Consider the following 27389-nt stretch of genomic DNA (forward strand, 5'->3'; position numbering starts at 1 on the left):
CATAGACCCGCCGTGACGCGTTTCGCCACTTTCGTGGCTTGTTCACACAACGTTGTACATACAAATGACACCATTACATACTTTTCAACTATCATGGAAAAAGAAAGAGGCTCGTATCGTGAGATGTTTTCTAGGGAACTGCCTCTGGATGAGATAATCGGTCTGCCTGGGGGATTGTCCATATTTTTATGTATCTTTGGCAACAGATACATTACCGGTAAAATGGGACAGTCTTTTTTTAGGAAACAAAATTCCTCCCACTCTAGCAGGCCTTTATCTCTCCATTCCTTAAGCAATTCCCACCCTTTGTTGATGCTGTCATTGTATTCCACCCGTATAAATTGCTGTCCACAATCATCGTAAGGGCAAAAAATGCAAAACAACGACACACAACGATTATTTTCGTTAATTGTTCAAAATGGTACTGTTAAAATTGAGTATCCTTTATTTAATATTTCTGTTCAATGGGATTTTCCCGAGTGCGCTATCTAGAACGAGGGATAGAAATAATATAAAAATGCTATAACGTAATATACAGGCTAAGATGGCGCTCGTGTTGCTTCCTTGCTTTCGATTCAATACAACATCAAAAGTGATAGCCTCTTTCTTTTTCCATGATAGTTGAAAAGTATGTAATGGTGTCATTTGTATGTACAACGTTGTGTGAACAAGCCACGAAAGTGACGAAACGCGTCACGGCGGGTCTATGATGTAATAAACCCCCTTTACTTTTGGATCTGAGTCCGCTATTTCTTTGCATATGCCGCCCGAGAGCTCGAGTGGAACTTCGTTTTTTGAACATATTTTTAGCCGGTTTTGCTCCGCCGGTCTCGAGCCACCCCCTAAAGATTGAGGACACCAGGAAGGAGGATCTCGGCTTTAATATATATATATATATATATATATATATATATATATATATATATATTATCGACTGGCGGTCGCCAGTAGATAGTTATAGTTAGGACCGTGTTTCCATAGGAAATCCGTAACATTCTATTTTGAATAACTTTGGCGCCGATTGACGAATCTTTGCGAAATTCTCAAAATAGGTGGGGCGCTCCGCTCCTTCCCTGAAAGTCTCGGGGGGATTCGTCAAGCGGGGGCTGAGAAAAAGGGGGGGTCCCAAAATGCGTTTTCCCCATGCATTTTTCCATGGGACCTTTAGTCCGAGCTACAGCCCGAACGGCTGAACAGAATTACCTGAAATTTGGCAGAGAGGTAGCCCTCAGGTCAGGGGTGTGCCTTTTGAAGTGTAAATCTGTTCAGTATTTCCTGAGAAAATAGCATTTAAATCAATATATATATCTATAGGCGCGCTCCGAGCGCGTACCGTAAGCTTACCGTACGCGCACGCCGCCGTGCGCGAGCGCGATTCTGATTGGTTGTTAGATCTTAGTAAAACATTCGAATCGGTCGAAACCAGGAAGTGTCGGCCGCCATTTTGTCTCTCGCAGTCTGAGGGGGTGAAAAACAAACGTGTAAAGGGGGCAGGCTGGACAGTTCCTGCCCCCCTAGCCTTGGTCAGGGGGTCCCAGAAGGACCCCCAAGGGCAAAAATGTATTTTAAATTTTTTATGAAAAATCGCGGAGTGCGCGTAGCGTACGCGCACGGTAGAAACGGAAAAATTACGCGAACTACGTACCGTGGGTGTTCGGTGCGCGAAGCGCACCGAGCGGCCACAGCGTGCGCACGGTGCGCGAACTGTACGCGCACGGTGAAAAACCTTAAAATAAATAAATAAATAAATACATAACTTAGCATTTAAAAAACCGTACAAATTCACTGAAAAAACCATAGGTTTCACACACGTTATAGTTAGGAATTAGCATTGAAAAAACCTTGCAAATTCACTTAAAAAACCATAGGTTTCACACATGTTATAGTTAGCTGGGCATTTCACTCGTGAAAAACCAATGAAATTCCCCCGTTATAGTTAGTGCAGGCAACTATAACTCACGCGACGGCAATCCTCTGCTGATGACGTCAGATATTACATCAGGAATTCTTCCATTGCCCATGTTGGAAAGTTGGTCTTTAATCACTGATTGTCATCTTAGGAAATGCACACCCTCAGTTCTCACATTTTTGTCCTTCCTAACATCCCTTTTTGTAATTTTATAAGGGACACTGTACTTAACTTCCACCAGCAGATTCCCCATTTCCACTGTTCTAAAACTCAGGCTACTAGACCAGTGAGCATTTCCTTAGTCTGGGCTATCACTAAACCACCATCCAAGCGTAGCATCAGATGTGATACAATCATCTCTTGAACCCCATTCCTCTAAAGGTCTTTTTCAGTCAAAATAGCTAGCATTACCGTCATGTGGTTAAGTTTTGCTGCCCGAAAATCCTTTACAGTTGATGAATAGAAGACTCTTTCAAACCAGTCTTTAAAACACACATCAGCAGTTTAAGCATGGCCTCAGAAACAATGATGGAAGTTCAACAGCACATTGATCACAGTCATATATTTTTAATTACTTCAGAGGGCAGAGACCTTTATCCACCAGGGAAGCTACAACAGGGAACAACCATCACACAAATATGGGTGGCCACCTTTGCACTGGCTGACTACTGAACCTGACATTGACCTACCAGACTAGCAGGGCATGAACAGTAAAAGGTAGTGAACCGAGATGCCATATTAAATAATACATTAAGAGATTCAGTAATGTCTCATTGCTGAAGATAAAAGCTACTTGAGGGAAGGGCTACTATTGATATTTAGAAGGGTGAGGCAAGGTAGCAATCAACTTTGAGAGTTTCCCTGTCAAAGATGGAAAGCAGCATTGCCAACAGTTGAATTCATTTGCAGAAGAAGGAACGCTTCACTCTCACTTGTTTAATGTCCCGACATGGATATAGTCTCCAGAGATAGGGAACCCCGGTTCCCAAACGTACTCCAGTAAACAGTGTGGTACACTGGCTGTTGTTATTCTCAAAGCTTTTCTGATGTTTTGCTTTCATTAAAACTCTTTAGAGGAACTGAAGTTGTGGCTTTGGCTCCGAATTCTGCACAACAATGCAAATTATAAATCACTTTAGATATCTCTTGCAAGAAAGGATCAAACTCTAGATCCAGGTTGCTGGGCCTGAAAACTGCAGGGCATATTCATGAAACAGTGGCGTGGTGCAGCGCAACAAGTCACCTTGCTGTGCTGCTTTGTGTCACTGAGAAAAGGCAGGAATGCCCCATATTTGAGCCACACAGCACATTCCTGGCTTTTTCCCATGCGCTGGCGCACAATGGGCGGCATAGCACCCACACAGGCACTCTTGTACCATGGTGCAAAGGTGCCTGCATTGCATGAAGGATTGTTTTTATGCAGGAAGACAGACCTGCACAAAAACAATCCCCTGAGAGGACATTTCCTTTTTCTATGTGTGCTGCGGAAGAGGAAGTAACGAGGAGAAATAAAGGTTTTTCTCCTGGTTATGCCTCTCTTGGGGAGTCATATCTTTTTGGTGCATTCCCAGGTTTACAAGAAATTGTAAATCTGGAAGTGTATCGAGAACCATGGGAGTTGCGTGGGAACACCCAAGCAATGCCCATGGAATGCATTCCAAGGACAGAGTAATGCAAAGCAGCAATATGCACTCCAGATTTTTGGAGCCACTCAAAGTGGCTTTGCGTGGCTTTAAAATTCTGACTTAAAGTTTGCATCGCAAACCAGGTTATAAATATGGCCCTGTATGTTTTAAAGATATAAACAAGGATTTTGGCAGTGCACAAATATTGGTTTGCTTTAATGGAAGCTAAACCTCCTGAAGTCAGAAGGTTACTTCAATTAAAATTGAACTGCCCGATTTGAATAAAAGGAGATTACCTCACTGAACATTGATCAGAACTTTGCATTTCACTCAAATGCCTTTACAATAGCATGTAAATAGGTTCTATCTTTTGTATCGCATTGCACCACATGAGAGCCAATGCACAACTTTACACGATGCGGGCGATGCTTCGTGTCTGTAGATCCCTCCCTTTATGTGTTTGATGGAAATGGGGGGGCACTATTTGCTTTCAGACTTCCTGAGTGTCATTGATCAAAGCCTATGTGATTTTATCAGTGATGTCACCAACGTCATAATTGATTATATGAGATCAAGAGTAATGTCGTGCTGTTGCCATTTATGATGTCATCGCTGATGTTCTTAGTGAAGTCATAAGATGTTTTTGGAGGAGTTAAGCATAAGTAGCTGTTAACTGACAAAATGTAGAATTGATGATTTTTTCAATTTAGAATTCCATTGTTACTTCAAACGGAGGTTAATCGATCATGTAAAAAGAGAGACTGGTTACATTGGCAAACATCTTTTGAAAAGTGTTATTTTTCTCAAGTTCCTCCTGAGAATTTACATTTTAATTTTTAAGAATACCCAGAACAACTTCAGAGGAAGACAGAAAACAAAATATATTCCGTCTATACATTCCTTGCAAAACAGAAGCGTACCTGTCCAGCTCTTGCATTTTCACACACAAACGTTTCATAGTATTTGGCAAACTCCGGTGCGTGGTCGTTTATGTCTAAAATCCTGATGAAAACGGAAACTGAACTGCTCTGTTTAGGGTTACCTAAAAGAAATTAAAACATATCAGAAACACTTCCTTTGCAAATGAAAAAAAAAAACGATCTTGTCCACTTATCATGTCGCTTTCCAAACAGACCGCAGACGCATGCAGTTATCTTCATGGTAATGAGGGGAGGTTAGGCCAGAATACTAGGCAACATCACACAGCGCGCAGTGGTACAGGTTCTGCTCCCTGTAACCCCCAACAGGGAATTCGTTGTTGTCTCTTGTCACTGTTGAGACATGTGTAAATGAAACGTTTTCTTTGTATTGATGTCTGTGCCTCACAAAAGCAGCGTATAGCAGACGGACACATCGATTTTACCAGTAGAAATATACGTAGATGATTTAGATTAAAATATGCATTTGGAAACTGTAAATTCGTGCGGGGTCATTTTTTATGGACGTGAATTGTTCCTGTGATGCACGTTACTTTTAATTGGCTTCACAGAGTTATATTTTTGACATGTTAATTAGATGGCATGCATGTAGCTATAGGGTGAGGGTCTAAATGGAAGTACCAGACATATGGAGAAGTTCAAACATTTAATAATCCCCTCAATTAACCCATGTTAGCCAAGCGAAACACTTAAAAGTCTGAGATTAGTTGAAACATTTCTTTTAATTAGGATAGATCATTAAATCATGAAGTATGATGTGTATGAATATTTCTGTGAATATTCTTACATAATGTTAAAAAAGTCATTTTGTCATCAATTACATTCACGATAATATGAGGAGTATTGGATATAGCGTCCTGTTGGACATGTCCTAGTGTTCCAGCACGTACTAACCAGCCAGTTCTCGAGGGCTGGCCCTTACAACCACCTCACACCCATCCAACACAGACTTCACCGGTCAAGTGACCCAGCCAATAAAATGGTACGAGTGCAGATGCTCGGGGCCATATACCTGGAGTATGTGTCGCCCTTCATGCTGCATGCTAGGGTCCAAGACCCTACAGGGGAATTGACATGTGGCACCCTTTGACCCGCTATAACATCAATAACTTAGGGGTAGGGTAAGGGAAAACTATAGAAAAGAAAGATATCTTCCTGGGCTCCATTTTATTATTACTGATGTCCATGAATCAAGGTAGTTTTTTTAAAATATAAATCGCTGCTTTTCCGACAGGGCCAGAATATAAATAGGTATCTCCTCCACCACTACCTCAGGGAATTGGGGTGTGCATTGATGAAGTGTTTGGGGGAGAGGGAGCTACAGCCCCAGGTGAGCTAGACTAGAAGACTGGAACTGAGAGGCAGAGAAACAGTAAATACTTCCAGAAGAACAACATACATATGCAATACTGGAAGTGCTGTCCATAGACCTTGGGCCAGATGTTAAGTTGAAGGAAATATTCAATCTAGAAGAGAAACTGCCAGCTGTGTTTTCTGGTCTTCCTAACATTCTGCTGAAAGAAATTCCACTAGGGTAGACTGCTCCAAGTTTAGTATCTCTTGCAAAAATTGAAGGGCTTTTCAATATCAGTCAAAATGACATCACCATCAATCTGTGACCAGACAGGGTGGGCAGAAGTGACAAAACAGAGGGGATTTCTGTTGGCGCCATTTTGGCAAACGGCTGCATGTGTTAGCAGGTACGTTTATTACAATGCCTAAATTCTAAAGCATAAGTCTACTGAACAACATGATATAAAAATAATCCAGGTAGTAGAGCAGATTTGTGTATACATCAGAAGCTAAAGGAGCCAGTTTTATAGAGAGGCTCGGCTTGTGTATGGCACCCCCAAGGGAAGAAATATTTGCTTCCCCAGGGAAGGGTTCCATCAATATCTACACTCTCTGAGCCAATCAAAATATTCGACACTGAATAATTTAGTGGTGAGGGGGTAAGTGTGAGTGGGGTGAGTCAGTCTGTATGAGAGTGAACCTGTGTGAGTTTCAGCATATGTGGGTTTGAGCAAGCACATAGAACTCGGAGGCTGACCAGCATATGGCAGCTTTGTGTCTTGTATTTTGTGTAAAGTAAATAATTGTACTTCGAGTCTTGCCACAGCTCTGTTTTTTCGCAGATAGCAAATATCTCCGGTGGAAATGAAATTGCAGTGCAAGTAACATAGGAGGTTCTCGATCATGCTTACTAATTTCTGTTGCTATGACAGTGAGGTTGTGCCATGGTGATGCTTCTCGGTCAAGTGACTTCGAAACGAAAATAGATCCGTTCCCTGTGCGTATATCAAAGATTCTGTCCATGTCAGAGTTGCGATCCACGGCATATCTATAAAAAGAAGATAAGAAGCCGCCTGTTAGCATCAGCATTTCTATGTATAAACTAACAACCTCCCGCACAGAAGAAGGCAATGTCTGTCTTATTCTTGGACCTTTGTGTATTTCAAGTTGTTTACTGTTTTTAAGTACTGCGTTTAAATATCTGACTCATTGAGCACCAGAAACACTCTTAAAACTGAAAACAAAATGAAAGCTTCCTTCAATCCAAAGAACAATAAAACGCAAGAAAATTGTGAACATTAATGACCAATGCATTTTAATCAATACCTCACTGGATGCAAAACCATTTGGTTGATATGTTAGGTTTCAAATGTGTCACAATGGAGGTATCTAAATGATTCCAAATACAATAAACAGATAGAAAGAACAGCATTGAGAAAGATGGCTCTCCTATCGGAACTTGCATCAAATTAGCATATGCTCCGAAGGCAAAGAGCTAACCAATGGAAGAATGCACATTTGTGTTGCCCGAGGCAGACCCAGAGTGATCAGTGTATATTTGTCACAACATATATTTACTTTCAAAGTGATGTACTTAGAGAAGAACACCTGGGAACTGTCTTGACTTGCACCTGCAGGCCAAACTGGCATAGGAGAATTTGAACATCAAAAAGAGGTATTTTCTGAACCTCTTGTACCTTGATTTACACCGAAACAGCAAAACACATTGGGGCAGATTTACTACTTCTGGCGCATCTCTGCTAATCAGCAGGGATGCGCCAGAAGAGTTGCGATGCATCTCCCACCCGTGCGCCACCACTGATGCACCGCATTTACAATGCGGCGCACCGTGACGCACAGATGGGCAGATGCGTGTCGCATCCCCCCGCGGAAAGGCGGCGCATTTCTGGAGTTGCGTCGCAACTGCGACGCAGCTCCAGCAAGGCTCGGGGTGCCCCTATCCCAACATGCTGCGTCAATCCTTACGCCTGCTTCAAGCAGGCGCAGGGTTTTTGACGCAGCATGGCCGGAAAAGTGACTGAGTGAAATCTTGTAGATTTCACTCAGCCACTTTTCGGAGGCGTTCTTGCTCTGGAAAGCCCCCCCCTGTGCAGGTACGCCCACATGTGGCGCAGGCTTTACAACGTGACGCATCTCCCTAGATGCGTCACGTTGTAAATAGCCCATAGCATGGCGCTGGCTTTGCGCCACCGCTGCGTCGCAAAAGTGACGCAACGGCGGCGCAAATCTGGCGTAAGGGGCTTGTAAATTTGCCCCACTGACTGCATGCATGCATGCATCAGCTTTTCTACCCTTTATTCTGGAAAGGAATTTAAAAGGATCAGACCCTTAAAGTCCAGTCTGTAAAGAGATCACTGACGCAATATTGAAAACAACAATATTGAGAAACAAGAATATTGTGTCATAAATATTGTTTATGAAAATATTGTGTCCCTATGCTTATAATGTAAGTATAACATGTTGGAAAAAGATTAGTCATTACACACTAATATAGTTTACAAACATACGAAAATATCGATATATATATATATCTATATATATATATATTCACGCTCACTTCTCTTTCCACTGTCGGTTTCCTATGGGGAGTTCTTAAGATTAAAACGGAACAGTACCAGAAGCATGGATTTTGAAGCAGCTGCTGAAGCTAGCCTTAATAGATTTACCATTAGGGGCTACAATAAGGATTATCTGGATACAATAAGGATTTTCTGGATGTAACCCTTAACAGGGTGAAAAATATACCCAGAGAAACCCTTCTTTCAGAGGAGAAAAAGAATATAGACAAAACGATAGAAACTAAGTTCAGGATGATAACTACTTTTTCGGATGATGCCAACGAACTAAGGAAAATCTGGAGAAGAAATTGGCACATCCTGAAAACAGACAATGTTAATGGTTCAGACATTCCAGCCTCACCATTGATAACCTTCAGAAAGGCTAGATCACTAAGGGACAGTCTTGCACAGAGCCATCTAGAAATGAAACCTAACACAGGGGGAACCCTAATGGAGCTTAGAGGTTTTTATCCTTGCGGGAAATGCAAGGTCTGTATAGGAAGCAAAAGAACATTAATGTACACAGTGACAGGTCTAAATAAACCAAGAATTATAAAAAAGTTTTTAACATGTAACACTACATATGTAGTGTACTGCTTGGAATGCTGCTGCGGACTGAGGTATATTGGTAGCACTATCCACCCCATAAAAATTAGAGTTTTAGAACATATGAGGGCGATAGTTAAGAAAGATGCTACCTACCCAGAAGTGAGACATTTCGCAGAGAAGCATGGTAGCGACAGGGCTCTGTTGTGCTACTTTGGTTTAGACCAGATCCCTAATAATGTGAGGGGTGGAGACAGGATCAAGAGGTTGCGTAGGTTTGAATCGAGATATTTAATTGATTTAGAGACCAAGGCCCCAAAAGGCATGAACATAGGGGAAGAATTAGCGATACATCTTGGTGATCAAAATAAATATTTATTTAAATGTGTAGGGTAACTGTAATGAAAAATAAGATCTGTGTAAATTCTCTAATATAAATGCCTTAGAAACATTCTTTGAAATTTTAGAAGTTGATGGTTTTTTTTTTATTTATCCGTGATACATGCTGCAAAGGTAGTTGAAGGTTGACCGATACATGGCATTATTGTGACAAAATTAATTGTCATGGTTTATTAATAATAATCAATCAAAGATATTTAGCCGATCGTAGGCTTTATATGACAATCAAAGCAATGCAGCATACATGCCGATATACGGCGTAATAACAAATACAACGGACTTACTTTGTCAAACTCTGCTACGCAAGGTTTCTCCTCAATATGGGATAATGAAACTGTAATTACATCTGATTATGTTTGATTATGTGTGGTAAAATTGTTGAAATAGCATATCTTGAACAGGATATGTTGTTGTTGACATAAGGAGGCATCTGGGCAATATATGTTCCAAGATGGCGCTTGAATTTGTACATGGATTGATGGCCCTTTGTTGATTACAATTTTGATTGCATCATGTGACTTATCTTTTGGTTTAAACAACTGCCGCTGGCGCGTAACGAGCAAACATTAGATTAAGGTGTAAGCCAAAATGCGTCATGTTATGCTGGGCGTACGAATTACAGGAATTTGAAAAAGCAAAGATCCCTGAGAGTGCTTTTCTCGAAACCGACAGTGGAAAGAGAAGTGAGCGTGAATATTTAACGCGGTTGTACCTCCGCGTCTACAAGCACCCGTCCATGAGTGCGCTGGTCTAGGTGCAGGTGAGCAAAATATATAGATATATATATATTACCTACTGGCAGTCGCCAGTAGATAGTTATAGCTAGGACCAAGTTTCCATAGGAAGAGCATTTTTTGTTTTGCTTATAACTTTGGCGTCGTTTGATGAATCTTCATGAAAATTTTCAAACAAATTCTTTATTCATATCAGCTCCTATGTTGAAAGTTTGGGAGTGATTCGTCAAGGGGGGGCCGAGAAAAAAGGGGGGTCCCAAAACATGTTTTCTCCATGTTAATTTCCATAGGAAGCTTTAGACAAGGCTACAGGTCGAACAGGTGAATGGAATTACCCCAAATTTGGTAGGGAGAAGGGTCTTGGTCACGCTTTTGTTTATTTGGTGTAAATCCGTTCAGTAGTTTTGGAGAAATATCGGAATTTACAGATATCGATATTTGGGAATTCTGCCTTCTGATTGGCTGAGGCGTTACGAGCACGAGCTTGCTGCTTATTGGCTGCCAGCGGTGCGAGCGGTTGCAACTAGGAAGTGTTGGCAGTCATTTTGTGATTCCGTTGAAGCGAGTAAGGGGAAAAAAGGGCAAAAAGAGTAGGAAAGAGGAGGGTAGGAGCGGCTGTGAGGTCTGTGGGGTGGTTAGGATGTGCTACACAGGGAATGTGAAGTGATGTATTCACCCCTACCGGTGTGAAAGTGCTGTTTTGCCCAGAGTGAGATGGTGCTGAGGTGAGGTGCTGGTACACTCGGGATGAAACCGTGAGCTAATTGCTGTAAACTGATGTGCTCCTGGCGCTGTAGCATACTGGCCGCTGTAGCATAGCTGTGCAAGTGGTTTTAGTATGGGTTTAGACTATAGCGGGAGTGGGAAGCAAACTACTCACCCCTACCGGTCTGAAGATTCAAATGGAGTGTTTTAGCAAGCAGGAATAAAGAAATAATCGTGAAGAATATAATGCAGAATGTTGCAATGCCACAGAAGACAAATGGTGAAATCAGGTGTGTTTAAGAAAGTGGCTGTGTGGGATAAAGCGATGGAGTCTGCAAGTTATATAAAAAGTGTCTTTATGTAAGTGCCATAAATGGAACCACTGGTGCAAGAGCTAAGGCATCCGTCTGAGGCAAATTCCAACCACTTCTGCTGTATTCAAGCAAAGCTTCTGCATCAGTCAATTCCACATTACATGTTACAGTTCCTTGTGACATAAACAATACCTATTAGACATGAATGACTGTAAATTGTAGAATGAAAATAAAGGTAGGATACGATTGTCACACTGTGCCAACCAGTTCCTAAACAATGCCGTGTTTTTTTATCTTGATCGCCAGTTCGTGAGCAGAGGCTGAGGGTGAGCTAATTTGTGTGAAAGGGCTTCGTGGATAAGAGGCAGACAGAGAGACGTTTGTGCAAAGAATAGATATGGTTTAAAAATGGATGTCGGGTTTAGGCTAATTTAGCAAGTAAATACCGTATTTGCATAGGCCATACATCATCCATCCCTGGTTAGTGTGGAGAGGTAAGGGCCAATAATGAAAACAGAGTTCAAATGCCTAAGCTTACTTAGAAAGTTATTATATGAAAATAGTTCAATTGAAGTGTATTAAAAAAATTTATAGGAAAAAGTCACAAAAGTTGGAAAAAATCAATCCAAGAATAAAGTGAATTTCTTCCAAGTCTTGGAGATTGCAGTCCGGAACTTCTTCAGCGGCTTGAGATGCGTAATGTTCCAAGAGGCGATTGTTGCCATCGTGTGAGAAAAGCGAAGCAATCCAATTCATATCCTCGAAGGGACAGTAATATTCCTCGAATGTTGGAGCGGCAATTTGAATTGGCAGGCAATCTGCGATGTTGTCAAAGGTGGCACGTTGCAGGAGATCTTTCGCGGCTGTGCATAGATCCAATTCCGCCAGGATACCGTTTTGCGTTGCATCTGCCATTGCTCCACTGCCCAAACAATCAAGTTCATGGTTTTCAAGATACTCCATTACCTGCTGGATATCGGAAGTGTTTGCTGGGATTTTGGCAAGGCATAGATCCATTCCCCAGTCGACTGGGCAAGTTTTGGAATAAAAAGATGGTTGCACGCAGATTGTATATGTGTAAATAAATGTCATGTTGTAGCTGGCTCTGATAATAGATAGAGGCAGGCAGCTGAAAAGTTGTTCCATTTTTTCACGGTATTTATGTAGCTTCGCGTAGAGGCGGATTCTGTCGGACATGCTTGTTACCACAAGGAGCGTAGCCATTTTTAACAAGCTAAAATAGTAGGAGGATGGCCGCAAACAGAGCGAGAATCATGGGCACTGTTGCTGTTATTCCAGAGATGATCAAATGAATGAAGTCTGGTATTAGACTAAAAACAGTTTGAAAGCCTGTGAGAAAGCCGGAGGGGACAATGTTAAAAAGTGTGCCAGACCATAAATGTCAGATGTGTTGAAAATTGTGTAACAATTCACAAAGTGTAATGGGAGGTTCGTATTTAAAAGGGAGTGTAATTTACTTGAAGTTCGTGCTATCTGCAGTCGATAAATTACTTTTGGAGAAGTGAGGGACACTGATGCTTGAAACAAATGCGCTTTCAGTTTGCTCCGTTTAATAAAAATCTGTTTTCAAAGTAGGTATTGAAGGCCAAGTTGAACTTCGGGAGTTACTTTGTGTGGGTGGGAATAGAGATTGCCAGATGAAGTTATCTTGTTTGAAACAGTAAGGGCATACGGTATGCCAGCTCACATTGCGTAGCAGTCCATGTTATTAAGAAGCAGATAACTGCTGTTATAAAGCTGTGTGAATGTTGGTCTGGTTGTGGGCATTGGCATGCTTTTAAGAAAGCACATACGATTGGGGGCTGTAAGCTTAGACGCGTCGTGCAGTTGGACATTCTTGCATAGTAATGAATGATTGTCATTGTGGTCCCACTTTTCACCTGTGAGAAAAACTTCAGTATCCTCTTTAAGACAGCGATATGTAAATGGGAGAAACCACTGCTCGTGAATAAATGCGCTACCTTATATAATCACATACAACATGACAAATAACATGTACACCTAGCAGACACAACGACACTACGTACTGTGGGAACCGTGGCTAGCCATGTACACAAACCAAACATGGCATGGCACCTCTGTCACACAATGCAGAATGCGGGGAGAGATGGGAGCAAAGTATGTGCGAAGGTGGCAAGTGATTCTCGATTATAAAAGTATACAACACAAAGTGTTGAGGGGATGTGCCGGGCAGACTTGAGTATGCAGAGCACAGACATACAGTTAGTAGGGAAGATTACGAAAACATAGCGCGTACGTGCCCCCCCCCAAAAAAAAATCTTTAGCGTAGTGGGCTGGCTCGGCGTACGCAAGGCTAGCGTAGGGGTATGAATAAAAGGCATGTTTCTCTGGGTGTGGCTGTCTTCCGGAATGGCGAACATGTCTGTCAGGTCTGCGAAGCTTACACCGCCATGAGGCTGACGCCGTGAGCGAAGGTGGCTCACCTTTCGACACCGTCGTATGTGAAAGAGGGCCCACCACGTACCGGCGGAAGCTTTTGAGCCGAGGTCTGCGAGCTGGGAAGGCTCCTGAGATCAACGCTGGCTACCGCGACACAGGCAGACAGCGCCCAGCCTGAGGCCCAGCACCGTGAAGTGCTCTGTATACTACTAACACTACTAACACAGTAGTCGAAGAGGTAGCAACAGTGGAACGGTGTCTTGATCCCACAATGGACGATGTTAGAACTGCATCTCAGAATGCAGATGAAGGTACTCCTTTCGACCAGCTGTAACCAACTCTAGGTCCCAACAGTGGAATGGTGTCTTGATCCCACAATGGACGATGTTAGAACTACATCTGAGAGTGGAGATGAAGGTACTCCCTTCGACCAGGTGCAAGCAACTCTAGGTCCCAAATGTGGAATAGTGTCTTGCTCCCAGAATGGACGATGTCCGATATTACCTGCTGCTTGGTTTTCAGAGAACTCCCTCCATTGAGGTGTATCAGACTCTGTGCTTCCATTGCTAAGTACTGCACATGATCATTGGGCTTGGCTGACTGCAGTCGGTGGAGTACACCGTGGTACAGAAGGTCCGAACAGTGGAAAGGGGGCTTGATCCCACAATGGATGATGTTAGAACTGTATCTGAGAGTGGAGATGAAGGTAGTCCCTTCGACCAGGTGCAACCAACTCTAGGTCCCAACAGTGGAACTGTGTCTTGATCCCAAAATGGACGATGTCCGATATTACTTGCTGCTTGGTTTTGACAGAACTCCCTCCGTTGAGGTGCATCAGACTCTGTGCTTCCGCAGCTAACTGCTGCACATGATTATTGGGCTTGGTTGACTGCAGTCGGTGGAGCACACCGTGGTACAGCAGGTCGGAACAGTGAAACGGGGTCTTGATTCTGTGATTGAGGATGTCAGAAGTTAAAGTTTGTGCTTATTTCTGTGTACCCACTCCGATCAGGTGCAACCAACTGCGTGCTTCCGAATCCAACGGCACGTGGCTGTGAGGCGTTAATGATCACTGCCTCTGGCCTACAGTGCGGTCAGCAGGGCTCACAATTCAGATCGAGTGGTGATTGTTTAATTACAGAATCCAGTAGGCAACTAACTACAACTTTTATTGAAATATACACAATAGCCTTTTAGTATACTTGCTTGAAGAAGTTTTTTAAGATGACTTATATGTCTAGTACAATGACCAAATTCTTCTTGGTAGTGGAAAAGAACACTGAATAACAGTGTACACAGTGTACAGCAGAGATCGCAATTCGAATTGTTTTGATTTATTTATTGCCGAGTTTTGTGTAATTTATGTTGTTGTATTTTGTGAAGAGGACGTGAGAAAAAGTATTCATGGAAGACTGTGCTCACTACTGCCTTCAATTTACACTGCAGACAGCAGTGTTCTCAATTCAGATCGAGTCGCTATTGTAGATGACGCAGTCCTGTAGGCAAAAGACATTGCTCCAGTGCGCTCTGTCCTCACCACGCATACGCATCATCACAGGGTCCGCACACGGTTTTTGTTGCTTTGCGTACGGCAAACTGGGCAGCTCAAGTCAACGCCACATGGCTGTGGGCCCTTGCTGACCGCTCTCTGGCCTACACTGCAGACAGCAGTGTTTACAATTCTGATTGAGTCGCTATTGTAGATGATGTAGTGTTGTAGGCATCAGACATTGCTCCTAGTACGGCCCGCCCGCAGCATGCATCATCGCTGGCTGTGCACATGCTGAATGCTTTTGATGTGGCTAAGTGCACTAGACCTGATGGACCCTTTATGATACAATCTTTTTGTGTATTATTTCAGATCTACTGCATGTATCTGAGTATACCACAAGTTATGGCTGTTTTACGATAGAATCTTTTCTGTATTATTTCACATCTAGTGTCCCTACCTTACTGCAGCACAAACTTTTGACCCTTTTATTATTGAATCTCTGTGTGCGATCCAGTGATTACTGTTGTAGTTGATGCTAGCAGCAACCATTCCCTGAGGGCTGGTTTACACTCACCCCACACGCATCCAGCACAGACGTCACTGGATATGTGACCCTGGTAATAAAAAGGAGTTGAGCGCACGTGCCAGTACCCACTTCCACTATCTATCTGTGTCCGTGTGTTCATTATGCATGCATGATACTGCCCCTGGGCTGTACCGCATTACATTGTACTGTGGACAGCGTATGCAACCATGTTAACTCTGGCAGTGGGGAAAAGCTCTGTTATGTAGCTTTTAGATGCAAGGCTATCACATGTGGAAGGCTGCTTTACAGAGCATGAATATTGATGAAGATGATGGTTGCATGTTGTGTGTACTGTCAGATATGTGTACATAGCAAAAGGTTTTCAAAAAAGCTCTGTAAGCAGAAGAGGAGTCTCTCATCAAACGCTGTAGAGAGAATGGCGAAAATGGGTGGGGTCCTCCAACTGTTACAATGGAAAATGTTATGAACCAATCAAATGCTTGTCTTTAAGGTCACATGGCAATCGTGCAGTGAGCACGCAAGGAGGCCGCAGCCAACGCGATTTTGAGAAAATATTACCATAATATAAGTTTATTTATTGTTAGAAAAATATAAATGTTTAAAATATTTTAGATTATCGCTTGTTCTCATATACACTTTAAATTTATTTAGATATAGTTTTGAGACAAAAAAAATGAGGGAATTGCGTTCCCGGCACGACACCATACGTCTATGACGTAACACAGTGTGCACTCGTCGCATACGCAATGCGCAGCGGGCGTGACCCCATATTTACATGACGTAAGGCATGGCTTGGTACTGCATACCCATCGCATACCAAAGTAGCAGCTGGTGTGACCACATACGTATATGATGTTACGGGGGACGCGGTGCCACAAACCCGTCGGATACAAAATGCGTATCCTTTACGAGTTTAGCAATATGGCGGATAGGATTCGCATGCTGATGGAGCTTGGTACACTACCGGTATGGGACTTCAGTTTTCTCAACAAAAAAAAACCGATATACATACTTTTTTTTGAGGATATAAAACATTACATATTTTTCAAGTTAAAAACAAAAAAGGATAATAGAGTTCCAAAACATTATAGAAAAAATAAAGGTTTTATAAATATTAAAATATGAAATTAACATTTAAAAAACCTTTGAAATTCACTGAAAAAACCATAGGTTTTACAGATGTTATAGTTAGGAATTAGCATTTAAAAAACCTTAGAAATTCAATGAAAAAACCATAGGTTTCAGGGACGTTATAGTTAGTTGGATATTTGACTCATATAAAACCAGAGAATTTCGCCCGTTATAGTTAGTTGAGCTAACTATAACTCGCGCGCCCGCGATGCACTGGTGATGATGTCACATATTACATCACTAATGACATGGTCAGTGACATCACTGATGACATCTCAAATGACATCACTCATGACATCATCCACCTGTTAATCTGATGCACATACTGATGGCCTAATATAAACTTTGATACACGCACTCTAAAATACAGACTACTATTTTTGAAACCATACACACAACAATGCCAGATAGTACATACCACCCACTATTTCCTAGGACTACCCTCACATCCACTCACTTATACATGCAGTTACTCATCAATACAGTACTATAATATGCACTCATACACCTATACATACAGTCACACTCCACCACTCATCCATAGATTTACTCACACCTAGTCAGTCATGAAAAGAATGAATCACATACCCATTTACTCATGTATGCAGTTATACACCCCAACTGTGTTATTTATACACACACCACATCACTTATTTATGCAGATACTAACACATACTTACTGTCTTATACAATCACTGATACAAGCAGACACTCATTTATACACCCACTCTTCCAATAACTTACTCTCACGTATAGTCATTTATATACTCCAAAACTCACATATACTGCCTTAAAACATATGTAGTTACCAACACATATACCAGTGAGACATTCATTCACTCACCAACACACCCATACACACATTAAATCACCCATACAGCCCTTCCCAGATGCACTTTTGAATCCATACAACCAGTGAATCACCCACTCAGACATCTATGCACAGAGTCACACCCCCCCACCCACCCACAGAGACGCTCAGACACTCATACAGATACTCAAACAACAAATCAATAATCCATATAGACACTCATGTAGCTACTCACCAACCCATGCAGCCACTTATACACCAACTGAGAGACTAATAGAGTCTTTCACACAGTTTAGTCACTAACCTATGAATTCAGTAAGACACGTTCAATCACTCACTTATACAGTCAGTACTTATACAGGCACTTGTAAATCCACTCATTCTTCAATACACCTTGGCATAGATATATATGAAAAATATTTAAACTTCACAGAAACACAAATTCACTGGATGATGTCATCAGTGATGTCATTTGAGATGTCATCAGTGATGTCACTGTCATTGTCATGAGTGATGTAATATGTGACGTCATCACCAGTGCATTGCGGGCGCGTGAGTTATTGTTAGCTCAACTAACTATAACAGGCGAATTTCTCTGGTTTTATATTTGTCAAATGTCCAACTAACTATAACGTCCCTGAAAACTCTGTTTATTTCAGTGAATTTCTAAGGTTTTGTAAATGCTAATTCCTAACTATAACGTATGTAAAACCTATGTTTTTTTCAGTGAATATATATATATATTCACTAATTGTTGGATGGTGTGCCTTGACGTAGAAAGTCTGTACACCAGTATCCATCATCCTGACGGCATAAGAGCTTGTCAGGTTTTCCTTAAAACTAGGAGTGTACACCTGCTTGGTCACACACAGATGATCCTCCAGATGATTGAGATGTGCCTAACTGAGAACGTTTTTATGTTCAATGGTAGCTGGTACAAACAAACGCAGGGCACTTCGATGGGCATTTGCTTCGCTCCCAGCTACGCAAATCTCACTGTGGGCTGGTGGGAGAAGCAAGTGCTCTGGAGCGAGGACGTGGACAAATGGACTAAAAGCGTTAATCTCTGGCTTAGGTACATAGATGATATTTTCTTCATCTGGGAAGGGACGGAAAGTGATCTCTGCTTGTTTTACAATGCTTTGAATGAAAACTGCATGAACTTGAGATTCACCATGGCACATAGCCAACAGACTGTAAATTTTCTTGACATCAAACTGAATATTACTAATAACACCCTAACCACAACCCTGTTCAGGAAAGAAACTTCTGGGAACAGCATCTTACATGCTACCAGCTGCCATATGGCCAGTTTTAGGTGGAGTCTCCCTTACGGAGAACTACTTAGAGCTAAACGCAACTGCAGCACAGAGGAGGCATATCAAAGTATTAAAAAAGATATGCTGATCAGATTTAAAGAGAGGGGATACACTGATAAGATGCTTGAGAAGGGGGTACGCAAAGTAGACAACATCAATAGAACTGAGGCCCTCTTCAAGACAAGTAGAGCACAAAAAACTACCCCTACTGATCTGACACCACTCAGATTTATAACCACCTTTTCCACTCAGGCAGATCAATTGAGAAACATCTTGAAGAGAAGGTGGGATATCCTTATACAGGACAACATTTTGTCAACCAGGATTGGACCTAATCCATCCTTCTCATATAGGAAGAATCCATCCCTTAAAGATCTACTGGTGAATAGCCATTTCAAACCTAAGAAAGGGACCTGGTTAGAACAAGGTAAGGGTTTCAAACGATGCAAGAAATGTAAAGCGTGCAGTCACTCTGAGGATGTCAGAGAGGTCACCCTACAGAAGACAGGGAAATTGTGGAGGATCCCAAAACTGATCCACTGCAATACTGACTATGCTGTATATGTCATCACTTGTCCCTGCCCTAAGTGGTATGTAGGGTCAACTACGTTTCCAGTTAAGAAATGTATCTTGGAACATTGGCGAGCAATCACCAACCAAGATCTCAGTTACAGCACTGCCAGACATTTCAGGGAACACCATTCCAGTGATTGGACGAAAGCAACGATTTTTGCGCTTGACAGTGTGCCTAAGCATCCTAGGGGTGGTAACAGAATACAGTCCCTTAGGAGACTAGAATCTCTCTTCATATTGCAGACGGGCAGCCTTTTTCCAATAGGGCTCAATAATGATGAAGAAATGTATTCACATCTGTAAGAAATCTTTGTATGTTTTTAGCCAGGCTTGGCCCCCCTTTTTTTAAACCAGTTATACGTATGTATATTTTATGTATTCGATTTTGAATTTCACTTGTATACCCCTTGTGTTTTGGTCCTCCCGGGCTTTGTTTCTGTTGTGTAGGAGATATGGACAATATATTAACCAGAGACTAATTGCTTTACCCTGATTGGTCGATGTAACATGATTATTATATGTTCAGTATGTGTCAAAGCACTAATCTATTATTATCTTTTCTATTGTTGTTTCTGCAGCTTGGGGGCTCACGGATAGACAAGTTCACTACGAATAGTCATGGATATGACGTATTGATAAGGTTCCTGATATGCGCACATCTATCACTGGATTGATATACACTATGCTAATATGAGGGTACTATACCCCTACTATGCACCTTTATTTTATTTCATAGGGGTAGACACGTGAATTCATTTTGCTAGCACTGAAATGATATAGCATTGAACAGATTATGTTGTACGTTAACCATCACGTAGGAACACTCCCCACATGCAAAACAAACCTTGATTGTTGTGCACTGACCATCACTGTCTAGTACCTCAGGGATAACATTTTATTTTGCTTTATTTCTATGCAATGCAATAAACTCTGATTACAGCGTTTTACGTTTCTCAGATTCTTTTTTTATTATTGTCCCAACAATTAATTTGGAATTAATGATATTATGGGTCGATAATACATTTGTATAATTTTTGTCCATGAACCACTACAGTTGAGACACTCGTACGACAGTGCAAAATTGTTGTTATTCACCCCGGTCCGACCAAGTCTGTTTTCACTTTCACCCAATGCACGCTGTGACGTGCTGAAATTACAAATGTGTTATGTACTTCCTGGTTCACCGGAAAGGTCATGTGACCAAGGCTGCTTGTCAGCCGAAACGCGTCTTCTGCCCCTTGTGTAAAATAAACTTACACTTTTCTAGCAAGACTGGTGTGGCTCGTCTTCTTTTCCGTGGATCTGTGGAGAGGAACTTCTGTGCAATATATATATATATATATATATATATATATATATATATATATATATATATATATATATATATATATATATATATATATATATATATATATATATATATATATATATATATATATATATATATATATATATGAACATACACTCCTACTCCAACTGAAGAAGGCACATACAGAAGGCTGTAGGGAAACAGCATTACTTATTTTCTTGGGTCTCCCTTGACCCCGCGAACAGAGATACGCGTTTCGGCTTCGCAGAAGCCTTTGTCACATATATATGTGTGTGTGTGTGTGTGTGTGTTTAAAATACTAAATCTTAAATATTTTAATATGTAACATTATTATAATGTAAATTAAATACATTAAAATACCATTTAATGCTATATAAATATACTCACATGCACAAATATATGTCTGTATGTTATATATATATATGTGTATATATGTATATATATATAATGTAGCATTAATATTAATAAAATACATTTAACATTATATTAAAGGTATTAAGCTATCTTTTTTCAATTTACTACTATAAAAAGCATATACATATAAATATATGAAAATTCAAACAGAGCACAGCACAACAAATAGTTGCAACTGACTATAATTAGTCAGTAATACATTTAATTCCAGAAATGAGCAGTGGATGAAAAAACAGTATAGCACAGTCTTGATAATAGGTAGATCAGTTTCCCAAATGTTGACACGTAGATGAAGCATACAAACAGCCGACACATGTTTCGTCGTTATACGACTTTCTCAAGGCTCAAGGTAATGTCCGAATGCAGAAACAAGTCAGTAAGAACACCCTTATCTTGTCTTGTATAAGGGTTCAAGGATGTTTTTCCATTCTGATTTGAATCCGCAAAAGAACAGAGTTAGCTTGCCAGAGTATATCAGGTAGTCACTTCCAGTAGCAGGTGAACTAGAATACTTGTTATGATAGACACGCGGAGGCCAGTGTACCATGCCTCTAGGAAGACCGAGGTCTTCTGAAGTAGTCCGTATATGCGTGGCTCCCTGCTCACAATATATATATATATAATGTTGCACTAATATTAACAAAATATATTTAACATTATATTAAAGGTATTGAGCTATTATTTTCAATTTACTACTAAAAAAAGCATATATATAAATATATATGTGTTTGTATGTATATATATGTTTATATAATTATATATAAACAAATCAACTAATAAAATATAAATCATTTCAAATAAAAGAAAGACAATTACTAAAAATATTCCCCTGGCGTTGGCTGATTTCCTGTGGGTGCACACCCAGCTTATTTCTTTATATGCAAATGGCGGGTGCCCACCCTGCATTTCTAATTGATGGCGGGTGCCCACCCCGCTTATGTGGATATTTAGATAGTGGGTGCCCACCCCACATGGTGCCTTATGCTTATCTGAAAGCAGGTGCCCACCCCGCACTTTACCGAAGGAAGAATCACCGCCTTCGGCCCGGGCCGGAAGTCAGGTAGCGCCATGCCTGTCGTGGGGTGGGACTTCCGCCTTTCTGAGGGAAGCCCGCACCCACGGGATTGCTGGGAGATGAAGTGGTTCAGCGGGGCCCCCATGTCAAAGGGAGAGCCCTGCGGTGGCGGCCGAAGTACAAAGGAGTCCCGGGTCCCAGGTGGGGGCCCGGCTGAAGAGCAGGAAGCCGGCTTGTGTGAAGCAGGCTCCCACGACCGGTGAGAGCCCCGCTGTGCCCGCCGAATCAGAGAAGGTGGCCCAGAAGACAAGTAATGCATACCGGGGCTCCCGCGAGCTGAGGGAAGCCCCACGTATGCTGAGAGAGGAGCCACCCGGGTGAAGAGCGGAGACCAGGAAGAGAGGAGTCCTCCCCCCGCCAAGAGCCGGTGAGTTGAGATGGCTAAGGGGGGAGACTAGGCGCATTATTGGTGCCGATCGCGGCACTATGGTGGCATTGGTGCTGAGTGGCCCCGCAAGAGAGCCGGCCACTCCAACAAAGCGGGCATGTTTATTTTAAGGGCCCGACTGCTCCAACGTGGGGGCAATATTTGTTTTAAGAGGGCCCTGATGGGTCCCTGCCTTGGCCAGTGGTCTACAGCTGCCCCGCGTGCGAGAGGGCAGCTGCAACAATAGGGGGCATGTTATTTGGAGAGCCCCAAAGGAGCCCTGAGGGCACAGTTGTGCCAGGGCCAGTTTCTGATCCACAGCTGCCCCACAAGACAGAGGGCAGCTGCAAAGTTTTGCGGACCTTAGCACAAGAGGCACAGTGAGTGCTTAGCCTTTTATTATTGTTGACAGCTGCCCAGCAAGTAGTGGGCAGCTGCATCGTTTAGGCCCTCAGGTGATATCCCCAGCTGCCCAGCAAGTAGTGGGCAGCTGCAACGTTTATGTCTGCACAAAAGTGCGCACCCTTGACGTTTGCTGCTTAGGCAGCGCGCCCTGACATTCTGGACACAGGGCATTTGAGCCCCCTTATTGAGAAGGCCAGTTGGCCAGGGGGACTGGGAGGTTAGTAGGGCGCCAGGCCCTAATGTGATTATGTGGTGCTAGGAAAGGTGATTCATGTAGTATGATTTACGCACCCTGTTCTATACCTCTAAATGTGGTTCCTATGATTATGAGGTTGTTTTGCATCTTATGGTTTATACTAGGGAGATTATGTTCCACTGTGTGATTCACGCCCCTAGTGTGAGATATACTTAGGAGATTAGGGTCTAATGCGTTTTAGACTGATGAGAGAATTGCATAATGTGTTTATGCAGGTGAGGTTGGCACAGAATGTAATCGCGCATAATGTGGTTTATGTTACAGGCTGATGCTGAGTACAGTGGTTACCAGTAGTTACTGGTTGTGTTCTATGTTTATGATAAGTTCTACATTTACTAAGTTCACTTTGTGATGGTTCTGACAGTGGTCCAGTTGGCCCTGTCAGGTGTAAATAATCCCTTGTAAATATGACCTAGTGCCAGGTGGCACCATGTATATTATGTGGTTACTATTCTAATGTGTTATGAGAATACAAAGGCTATTTTTGATATAACCTTGTGTGGAGATCCTTTTGTAGTGTGCCTGGGAAGTTGTTGCTGTGTGCGTGCGCAAATGCTTTACACATGGCCTCTGGGATAAGCCTGACTGCTCGTGCCAAGGTACCAAGGGGGTGAGCAGGCGTTATCTTTGGCGTGTAACTCCCTTGCCCTGACTAGAATGGTGGTCTCTGCCTGGCATTGGCGCAAGCCTTAGCCAACCAGAGATCCCATTTCTAACAGTAACAATTACTAATGATTAATTGGATGCATTTTAAAGACTCCTTTTAACACTAACCTCTTTTCTCTGTGACATGACCAGCTATAAAAGGACAAATGTTGGTAAAAATAATGCATCAAAGTAAAAGTGAAATATTTTGCTAGTTATCAACTTTGGAAAATGGAAGAAAAGTTATAATCAACAATTTTTATATTTCGTAGAACTAAACGTCTTAAGTAAGGAAGTAAGAGTTAAGGTATCTATAAAAACAGCACTTTTTATATTTTTTTATTTAAACCTTTTGAAGCCTCAATGATTAATTTCCTAACCCTATAGATAATTGTATAGAGGAGAATCCACCCAAACACAATTTCAATACTAAGGTGCCTATGGTCGTAAAACCACCAAGACCGCCATGGAAGCAGAAAACAACCGCCCGCCGGCACCGTGGAAAAACCAGCGGCCAAATTAGGATCATGCGCCAAAAACACTGACCGCGGTGGAACAGGGCCAAGAAAAAACGCCCGTAGCGGACGGTGATTGCCAAAATCCATCTGCGGCAGTCGGATATGCTGCGGAAAAACACCAACCCGCCGCAAGCATAGTGGAGACACCGCACGGGAAATTAGGATATCCCGACGGGCCCGCGGAACGTACCGCTGTTTCCAACCGGCGCGGTCACACACTGGGATGAATGGGAGAGCCAGTGGAAGAGCTGCAGCACAGCCACCAGTGCGGACGATCCGTGAAAAATATGGCGGACGAAGCAAAAAATCCACAATAAGGCTAAAAAGTGCACACAGCAAACTAGCCATGCTCCTCCAAATACACAAAACGCACCCCAATGACACAACCACATGGCAAAAAGAAAAATACATTTCCCAGGACAACACACACACCACACCTGACAGCAATACCCCATTTGGACAAACCCACATAACTGAGTATAAAATCAACCCCTTCCCTGCCCACAATCCTTTGCAATACTCCAGGAGAGAAGAGACATACACCCCAGCTTAAAGGAGAGGCAAAGAACACAACATCACTAGCCACACCACACACAGCACCACCACCACTTCCACACCTGCACCACTAACACCCCTGCACATAACACACCATACATATCACAACCACACCCACCACTCACACCCCTGCACCCACAACCATTTTGCACACCACACATCATGTCAACACATAAAATGCCCAAATTCACAGAGAGTGAGTTGACAGTCATTGTAGATGAGATAGTCAGAGTGGAACCACAACTGTTTAGTAGCCTGGTCCAACAGACACCATTAGCCACAAGGACACAAATGTGGGCAAGGATAGTCCAAAGGGTCAATGCAGTAGGCACCACCCCAAGATCCAAAAAGGAGATCATGAAGCGGTGGCATGATCTGAAGAGGGTTGTCGAAGAGAGGAGAAGTAAGAACCGTGAGCTGGCTGAGAGGACTGGCGGTGGCCCTCCCATTCCACCAAAACCATTCACACCATGGGAAGAGAAGGTGCTTGCCATACTGCATCCGGAGAGTCTCACAGGAGTAGCCGGGGGGATGGAGGCTGGTAAGTACAAACAAATGACTACCACCACACTGCTATGTACTGTCTTGCACAACTACAAAGCTACACCACCTAGGACAAATTCCATCCATCTGCACCACACACTCACAAAAGCATGTCTCACAGATCCAACATTCACCCACTCCCATTCACCCCAAACATAGCTACCAACATTACCATGGGGGCATGTGTACAGGCAGTCAGCACTACAACTCCCACCAGGCCCCCTTGTCCCACAGCATCAGCAAGATGGAGCCCTCCCTCCACCCCACCCAGAAGCATGTGTCAGCCATTACATTACCCTCATCAAACTTACAGGTAGGTAGCTGTTGGACTTGGCCCTTCTAGCAGGTTCACCCCTAAACTTTTTGCGATTATCCTAGCTTTTTCCCTATGTCGTGTAAGTGGTTTTAGGCCTCTAGGCGCTTTAACACTGTGTCACAGTGTGAAGTGCGTGCACTCTGTGGTACATTGAATGAGACTGACCTGCCCTCCCATAGGAATGCATGGGGAATGTGTGTGACCATGGTAGTTCCTGATGCGTGGGGAGTGCAGGGTCGAGTTTGGTATGTGCGAACTCGTGAGAGTGAATGCTGCGCGATGATGTGTGTGGCGTTACTGTGGCTAGTGTAGAAGTACCACTTCTAGACGCTGGCATAAATGTGAAGTGACTCTGTGGTGTTTGATTGGCTGGTGTGCCTGGCTCCAGGAGTCAGGATGGGTCTACCCCAGTGGTGAGTGGAGAGATCTGCATGTTGATGAGTAGGAGGAGTACACCTGGGACCTGAATAGGGCTGGGCTTTTCCCACACAATGCTGGCTCCGCCCCCTGTGGTGCGACTGATGACCCTGGCCTGTTCTGTGAATAGGGAGAGGGGCTGAGCAAAACCAAGTGCTCAGGAACCAGTTGCATCTGGTTCGCCCCTTCCCTGCACCTAGAAACAAAGGTAACCTATGTATAAAAAGGGGCTGTGACCCGATGTAAAATGTTCTCTGCTGATCCTAACTGGGGGGCCTGCGGCTGCTGAGCGCCAGGAGAGACCACCACTGAGGACTGCCTCCCTGCCTGGAGGGCCCTGTGAGCTGGCCCTTGCCCCCCCCTGCCTCCTAGAAGATTTTGTTCCTGGGCCTTGCCTGGGAGGAACGCTGTGTCTTCCCTGGCCGAGAAGCGCTTTATTTTTACTTGCTGAGGAGCGCCTTTGTTGTAAACAGCAGCGCTGAGCTGCGATAATTTTAGAGGGAACCCCGACATGGGATTCCCCCGCTTTTGCCCTTGATTTGTCGCAGGTGCCCACCCCGCATTGTGGTGCTTGTTGGCGGATGCCCAGCCCGCTTATGGCGTAATTTCAACGGGTGCCCACCCCGCAACCATCTGAATACCCCTAGCGGGTGCCCACCCCGCCAGGGACTTTATGTAAAGATAACGGGAGCCTACTCCGCATCGAGGAATTCACCGCCGCTGGCCCGGGGGCTTCGTTGCAAGTGCTGGGCCCACCGACGTCAGCAGCAGCCACGCTGGGATTGATCCCAGGCCTCAGGGATTCCCGTCGCGTCACCGCTAGGCCGCGCCGGGATTGGTTCCCGTTCCCTAACATCACCGCAGAGGCCGCGCTGGGATTGGTTCCCACGGCGCGAGTCTCCAAGTGACCGGGAGACTTGGTGTTGCGGCTCAAAGCAAGGGGAGGGAACGGCCCCCAACAACCGAGGGGCCCGCAGGAGAGGAAAGAAGAAAGGAGAGGACGGGAGCCTACCCTGCCTCCCCGAGTGCCCCTGCAGAGTCCCGGGTCCCAGGAGGGGGCCCGGGTGAATAGGACGACAGCACCGGAGAGAGAGACAGTGAGTGCGTCCCCGCAGGTCACTCCTCCGCTCCGCGCCACACTTTCCCTGCTGTAGAGCCCCCGAGCGGGACTCCAACGTCGGGCCCATTGTCATTGAGGGCTCGCGAGTCCCC

The 27389-nt window shown here is 43.4% G+C and overlaps 1 protein-coding gene across 1 annotated transcript in view; it reads right to left on the reverse strand.

Annotated features, from left to right (window-relative positions):
* The window catches only part of LOC146822848 (cadherin-9-like), an 860888-nt gene that overhangs the window by 85872 nt on the left and 747627 nt on the right, over positions 1–27389 (reverse strand). The window contains exons 8-9 of the mRNA XM_085607025.1: positions 6677–6813; positions 4455–4576 (exon numbers count right to left, since the gene is read on the reverse strand). Of these exons, the coding sequence (XP_085463151.1) occupies positions 4455–4576; positions 6677–6813 (259 nt within the window). The remainder of the gene's footprint in view (positions 1–4454; positions 4577–6676; positions 6814–27389) is intronic.

The sequence above is a fragment of the Triturus cristatus genome, chromosome 5_2, assembly GCF_964204655.1.
Source record: "Triturus cristatus chromosome 5_2, aTriCri1.1, whole genome shotgun sequence".
NCBI lineage: Eukaryota > Metazoa > Chordata > Amphibia > Caudata > Salamandridae > Triturus > Triturus cristatus.